Below are 7806 nucleotides of genomic sequence, written 5' to 3'. Positions count from 1 at the left end.
CCCCCCCCCCCCCCCCCCCCCCCCCCCACACACACACACACACACACACACACACACACAGTGATGGGACATGTATTTAGTTATTAACTTTACTTAAAGGGTTAGTTAAACCAAATGGAAAACAAAATCTCATTAAAAAGGTTTTATGGAATTTTGAAGACATGTAAGTAGATGTGTGCCTTTACAACCCTACAGTACATGGCACGAAACTTGGGTACTCATGCTTAAACACCATGAGAAAATGCAAACACTAATTTCATTATACAAGCTTTGAATTGAGATTTCCCTCTAGAGTGCCCAGAGGTGACAATATTGAATGGTGCAGACAGAATAATCTGCACACAACCAATAAAATTACCCTCAGGACAAAGTGGGACTTGCCTTTTCGAGCAGATCACTAGGCCTTAAATGTGTCTTTGATCCGACATGTGGGAAAATGTTTTAAAAGGAATAGTGGGTTATGACGTTTTTCCAAATCAACAACACAAATGTTATCTTATGCTTCCCTTCTGTCTAGCCCTTCTGATGTCTCAAAAACAGTGATCCTAAAACTGAGGTGTGTACATAACCATATTTTGTGTATATCCTTTTACAACTCCTAACAAATTTGACAAGACTCAATAGAAGTGTTTGTTCTCTCAGTTGGAGCACAGTTCAACGTGACTTCTTTATTTATTCATTCTTGATTCTTACAAAGAAGATATATCAGTCAGAGGGGAAAAAAAAGACGACAACAGTGAGAGGCAGGCAGGGAGAGAATGTTAAAATTACTAATTAATGTTTACTGTACAGTTTATATTTCATCCAGAATTTTAAGATAAACACACTTAATAAAGTGTGGTTTATAAAAAAAACTATATTTTATATAATATAACCTATGTTTATGCTCTGGATATAAGATCTTATGTCTTAAGACTATCAATTAATTTAATAAGAGACAATCACGACTTTGCTCTCTCATTTGGAGAGTAGTTTAAAATGACATCCTAAATAATCAACTCTTGCATATAATAAAACTTGAAGTGTGAAGAATCAAGAACAGCAAAAAAAGCAAGAACTTGCTATTTAAAGTCAGACAAGGGAGCTCAATAAGTGATGGGCTTTGAATTACAAGCGCAGAAACTCCTTTAACATGCAGAGGGATAAAAATCAAACTGATAAAGCGGACACTGACCAACCAGAATGTAGGGGAGGCTGGTGAAGTCTGTATTTAACAATGACACATATGTCAGGAAGAAATTAAATGTCATGTGTTGATATTTTTCATACAAGTGGCATTTTAACTCAAAAAAAGAGCTTGGAAGGAAGAATTACAAGTACCTTGAATTAAAGAAAGTTCAAATTTGCGAGTAAAGTGCATCAGATTTGTTAAAAACAGGGAATGTAAGATTTTGAGCAGTTTTTGTATGATATTACCATGCGAACAACTGGCATAAACTTGCATTTTTTAAGTAATTTAATGAGTAAATGTGTGTGTGCGCGTGTATGTGTGTGTGTGTGTGTGTGTGTGTGTGTGTGTGTGTGTTCACTTACAAAGCAGTCTGTGTCCTTTGGTCCATAGCAGCCACCTGCACACTCACCATGGCAGCAGTCACTAACATAGGGACCAAAGCAACGGCGGTCACACTGCTCGGCACACACCGTCTTAGTTACTGTGGTGTGACACATGTAAAACAAAAGAGAACGAGAGCATACATATATCACATAACAAGTAAACCATATATTTTATTTAATTCACATGGCTAGTAGCATCTTAAAATTGGTGAACAGTGCAATGCAGCCTCAAGAGCAAGAAAAAAAAAACTGCAGATGTATAACTATTAAACCTTAAGAACAGTGGGCAAGGATACTGAATGAAGAATGACCAGAAAGATTGCTAAATTGTTTGTATGCATTGTGATGTAGGATTGAAGAATTGTAAATAAATTGGTCACATTCTGCACCGGCAACATAAATGAGTGTCAGTAGGTGAAGCTATTCAAATTAATTGAATTGGAATATTCTTTCACTAGATACTGGATACACTGCAGGATGGCACGGTCTGATTGTCTAATATTACATTGCACTGGGCTGCTAAAATACATGCATGTGTGTTTGTGTGTGCATACTGGTATGCAACTGTGTGTGGTGAATTCAACTAAAGCCCAAGCATCAATGCCTGCCCCTAGCTATCTTAAATCATGTGTTTGCCTCCCTGCTCCTCAAGGGTCTCTAGTTGAATTTGACAGAGACAAAGGGATTCCCATCTGACTCAGTGTCGTCCCTTCATGGTGTACGTACGGCCACCTTCTCCTCTCATGCCTGTCATTTTCATACGGCTTGCAATATGCCTGTGTGTCTCGCTTCTTGACAGCCATATGCAAATGTACATAGGACTGGCATTTCACAGATAGACAGCTTGTAAAAGACAGCTACATTGTCATCAGAGGGATGTATTTTCCAAAGCAGAAAAGGCTTACTTAAGCTATTAGGAACAGATAAAAAAAAGTGAGCTTAACACAGTAAGAAGTTGCATTCAGTTGCTGCCGGCCAGTAGCAGACTCAGGCTGTAAGGCTGAAAAAAAAAACACATATATAAAGGGCACTAGCTGCATGCGACGGCCCGTAGAACGTTTCCTAGCATGTGTGGCAGCCAATATGGTACTGGATCCCTTTTTCTACTGGAAGGGCACTTTTTAAGGCACTGCATCAGGATTGACCCACTGGAAGGGCACCCTAGAGGGCACTTTATCACGTTTTCTTGCATATTGGGCAACTGTGGAGGGCACTTTGTCATTTTTTATCTACCATAGAGGCATCTGTGGAGGTGGGCGTGGTCTGTATTTAAAAAAAAAATGTTTTTAAACATGGTGACACCAGTTCCTCCCCATCCCCACTCTGAGTCCACCAGTGCAAATACGGAAGTGAAAAATTATGCCCAGGATATAAGAATTTCATTGGACTCCAATAATTGGAAATCAATATACTGTACTAATTGTAAAAAGAAAAGCACAGTGGCTGGACTGGTGCTATATATTGTGTGTCTACACCAGAGTTGGGCTAGTCATAGGATAAGTAATTTGTTTGCACAACTTATTAGTTTATACTTCTGTCAAATCCCATCCTTCCTGAAACATTCTGATTTTTTCTTTTGCTGCCGTCTGTGTCTACAATCAAATCAAACAAAATAAAACGTAGTTTTTGGATCAATCCGCTTCATTCAAATTTAGGGATGAAGGTAAAAGTAAATTTGTCACAGGTACTATTACTGTGATTGAAATATTAAGTAGTCACAATACTAATTTCTGGAAAAGGTAAAAATGTTAGAGTAAAATATTACAAACCAAATGCTGCAGCGTGAATGTATTTGTGTGCACATTCACATAGTTTTTATTATGTCTGCTATGTTTCCCTTTGGGCATTGTGGTGACGAGATACTATCACAGTGATAGATACAAGCGCCAGACAACAACACACACACACACACACACACACACACATACACACACACACATACACACACACACACATCTTTTTTGTGGCATACCAGTAACAGTGCCTGGGCTAAAATGAAATGGCCTACTTTATTCAAAAGACACTTTGTCAAACAAATGACCTTGCCAAGAGAAGGACGCAACGCAGTTGATCAATTTGGCTTTAAACTTACACTTTAAGAAAAACAAAAAGAAAAAAACAGGCTGGCAACAACAAATAGAAAAGGAATCCATCTCATAAAATATGCCTGGAAGCTTCCATTTGAACAGGCTGTGGACAGCGGCATCAGTCACAGGAACCACTGCCTCTCAGTTCCCATTTACATGAGCTAAAATGTGCTTTCTCACATCTGGGTTCCAAAAGAACTTCATAAATAAAGATGGGATTTTGTTTTGAAGTGGAAACACTATAAATTTGTCTTAAGATCTACACAAAATTTCACCTAGATATACATGGCGTAAAGTGACAGCTGAACCAAATTTGGTCTTATTAAGTCACAGACACAGTCTTATATAACATTTAAACAGATTTTAGTAAAATAAATGCAATATAATAAGTAGGTTCCAGTGTGCCAAAATATGACTGAACACAACCATATTTTATTATCTTTAGACAAAATATAAATTTGGATAGGGACATTTTCAGACCAGAGGATCTCATTGGCTGCATCTTATGTCGCCTACTTGACAGCCCCTTGACTTCTTGGACCTCGGCTGTACCGGAAGTTGTTCTGTCACTTTTCCGTGAAGGCGATCTCAAAGCTCTTATTTCTACCCAGACGAGTGAGCATCTAAGAGGGTCATCGAAGAGCTTTAGCTGAGGATACACAAGAGCAATCTTCCCTGAAGCATTACAGCTGAAGGAGTTGCTAACTCTGCCCAAACAGCTGATGTATTCATGTGACTCTTCAGAGGATTGAGACATGTCCTAACCCTACACCACATTTGCTCATTGCCTCTCTCTTGCCATGAGGAGGCAAGTGAAGGACATTAAGGGCTATGAGATGCACAGATGGAACCTCCTTTCGGCAGCTATTGAAAACAGGAAGCAAATGTGTAACTGCCCTCGTGAATGCCTGTCTATTTTTGATTAAATAAAAATGTCAAGGACATTTTTTTAATGAACTTTAATAATAAGTAGTAGTTGCTGCTCAAAAGCCAGCAACAGCAGTGACCACTTGGAGAAAAACTACCAGCATCACCTAATAAGTTAATTTGACAGTGTGCTATGCAAACAAGGGCCACTGCATCCTTTTAGTGACTTGAAACTGAGGTCTGAGAAACAAACAAATACAAATATCACTATTATATTTAAATTCCATTCTTTAGGTTTCATAATTTTGTGATGACTGTGGATAGATTTAGGTTAACTCCAGACAGACAATTTCCTTAGTGGACATTTTGACTTCCAATAGCTGTACCAGTGACAGCTTGAACAATCAGCTCTGGCAATGAAAAACATAGCCATAGTTATAAGGTCCACCTGTGTTAAGGACTGATGTGACAAATATCTAACACATTAATTTTTACATTGTGGAATGCTTTCAAACATGGGAAAAAAAGTATTTTCAAGCATTTTGATTCATGCTGTTTATTCTTATAGGAAAAATCTGAAGGCAAAAGCACTGATCCTGATCCATGCAGACCCCTTCAGCTATGCTAGGCTCTGCTTTTACAATCCACAACAGCACTCAGACGGCACTTTAGATTTAATCTTCTTGGAAAAGTTCTGTGCATCTATAGGGTCACAGTCCTCTTTTGTTATATATCTATGATTCATAATGCGGAGTTGTGTTGAGTTGTAATTTACTTCTTGAGTGTATTCACTTTCCTCCTGAGATGCGGACACCAAAAGCTGCTGTTAGTTGTTGATTTTGAGACAGACAATAATTATTCATGAAAATGTCACAAAAATGCACCTTGGAAGTCATCTTTCATTTGACATTTTAAAAATTTTCATTTCATGTATTCCAGCACAGTGAAATTAAAGGTTACGAGGTAAAAAGAGAAGCAGAATGATAAATCATGACAACCACGTATGAATGAAGATGGCGAGATAAAGTAGGCAGACAGACAGGCCTAGGGCTTATCAGGGGCTGGTTTGACGAGTTGTTACCAGGTCCTGGTCAAACAGTTCATTCCTCATTATCTTAATGAGATCGCGACCACAGAACAAATAAGATTAGACATGCCAGCATTAGAAGGCAAAGACGAAGTGTTCTGGCACAGAATGATGGAAAGGAGGGGAGGAAATTGATGGCGAGGGTAGCACAATCAAACTGGAAGAGGGAAGAAAGAAATAAAGAGACATTTAATGAAGAGCGATTAATGTGCGAGTGCTTTTTTGTCTGCATGAATATTTACTTGATGTATTTATTGTTAGAGTTGTAAAGTTTCAGTGTGTGGTCCGGTACTGTTTGTGTTGTCTACATTCAGTTCCATTACAGAAAAGTCAAACATGGCCATTAGTGCTGGGTGGAATATCGGTTCACACCAAATACCAGTGCATATTTTGTCACGATATGAATTTTCCAACCAAAGGCTAGGGTCATAAGCTTCAGCTTACATATCCAGTAACATTCGGAACGCTACGCCGCACTTCATTGATGACTCCCATTTCAATGTAACATGCATAGGCGTGGTGAGGGTTGAACACTTGGTGCTCTGTGAAGATGAAGATGGATCGAATAGACATTCAAAATTCCAAAATCAAAGCTGCGGAACTAGTAGAACATGGCAAGGAAGAACTTGTGCCAAAAAGAGGAGCCGAGTCTGTTGTTTGGAGTTTTTTTTGGTTTAAAAAATCATGCTAACTTTACTCGTCACGCTAACATTAATCTGCCATGCTAACGTTAAGAATTGTCACCTCAAGCATGCAGTGGAGGAACATAATTATTTAAGTTTATTTTACTACCTTGTATGTTACACAATGAAAAAAAAAAAATGAGATTCTGTAACTGTTTCATGCATTCATCCTTCATATAGCATGACTGTATAATGTTGTGGGGCAAACCCTTTAGTAATCAAAACATTTAGTAAACATGATGACTTTGAAACCTTTCTTTTTATATTCTGACCATAAAATAAGCCATTATAAACCTATATAAAGACCCAGTTAAGCAACAGAAAGAAAATACCGTGATATACCGTGAAACCGCAAGACAAATTTTTGGTCATACCGCCCAACATATTAAAGATCAAGCTTCCCTGCGTGCATTTTTAGGGATCATTAAGTTGATACAAAAAAAGGATGGATGGACATCTGTGGCAACAGAGTGTTAATGTCAGTGACAGCAGATTGATAAATTGCAGACAAAAGGATGATGACTTCACACTTTTTCAAGTCCCTTGCTTAAAGAAAAGTCATGCGTTGGCAGGTTGTACGGTTGGTCAGTTTACTTATCAAAAGCTCCAAACACAGAATCTCGAATGATTAGTGTCATGGATCCTCTGTTGCTTTTCATTGTGTTAGAAACTAGTACATTCAGTAGTAGTAGCACTAAAGTACATTTACTATATTGTGTTCATGTAGTTTATATGTCTCAAAAATATTCAGTCAATTAACTTTCATTGTTATGTGGATGACACCCAATTATATCTATCAATAAAGCCAGACAAAACCAGACAGTTAGCTAAACTTCAAGCATGCATAAATGATATAAAATCATGAAGAACCTACAATTTTGTGATGTTAAACTCAGACAAAACTGAAGTTATTTTGCTTGGCCCTAAACACCTCCAGATGTCATTATCCAGCTACTCTGGATGGTATTGGCCTGGCCTCTAGTACTACTGTCAGAAATCTAGAAGTTAGTTTTGATCAGGATGTATCCATTAATGCCCACTTAAAACAAATCTCAAGAACAACCTTTTCTCATCTTCGTAACATTGCTAAACTTAGGAACATCTTGTCTCAAAACGATGCTGAAAACTAGTCCATGTATTTGTGACTTCCAGGCTGGACTACTGTAATTCTATATCATCAGGATGCTCAAATAAGTCTCTTAAGACTCTCCAGCTGATCCAAAATGCTGCAGCGCGTGTTCTGACAAGAACCAAGAAAAGAGATCATATTTCTCCTGTATTAGCTTCTCTGTATTGGCTTCCTGTAAAATCTAGGATTGAATTTAAAATAATTCTCCTGACCTACAAAGCTCTAAATGGTCAAGCCCCATCTTTTCTTGAAGAGTTCTTAATGCCTTATTGTCCTACTAGAGCACTGCGCTCCCATAATTCAGAGTTTCTTGGCGGTTCTTAGAGTCTCTAAAAGTAGAATGGGAGCCAGAGCCTTCAGCTATCAGGCTAGTTTACTGTGGAATCAGCTTCCGGTCTA

At 38.2% G+C, this 7806-nt stretch overlaps 1 protein-coding gene and 1 long non-coding RNA gene across 3 annotated transcripts in view; one reads left to right on the top strand and one right to left on the bottom strand.

The window, feature by feature from the left end:
• Nucleotides 1-7806, bottom strand: part of LOC117952536 (receptor tyrosine-protein kinase erbB-4-like) — a 317936-nt gene that overhangs the window by 93520 nt on the left and 216610 nt on the right. For both annotated transcript variants that reach the window (XM_034884894.1, XM_034884895.1), the window contains exon 6: nt 1534-1652. In XM_034884894.1, coding sequence (XP_034740785.1) covers nt 1534-1652 — 119 coding nt within the window. The remainder of the gene's footprint in view (nt 1-1533; nt 1653-7806) is intronic.
• Nucleotides 3213-7806, top strand: part of LOC117952540 — a 7571-nt gene continuing 2977 nt past the window's right edge. The window contains exons 1-2 of the long non-coding RNA XR_004658444.1: nt 3213-3223; nt 7006-7012. This is a non-coding gene — a long non-coding RNA (uncharacterized LOC117952540). The remainder of the gene's footprint in view (nt 3224-7005; nt 7013-7806) is intronic.

This window comes from Etheostoma cragini, chromosome 11 (assembly GCF_013103735.1).
Source record: "Etheostoma cragini isolate CJK2018 chromosome 11, CSU_Ecrag_1.0, whole genome shotgun sequence".
NCBI lineage: Eukaryota > Metazoa > Chordata > Actinopteri > Perciformes > Percidae > Etheostoma > Etheostoma cragini.
Note: the sequence above shows the minus strand (reverse complement) of the source record. Positions and strands in the feature narration are given on the sequence as shown.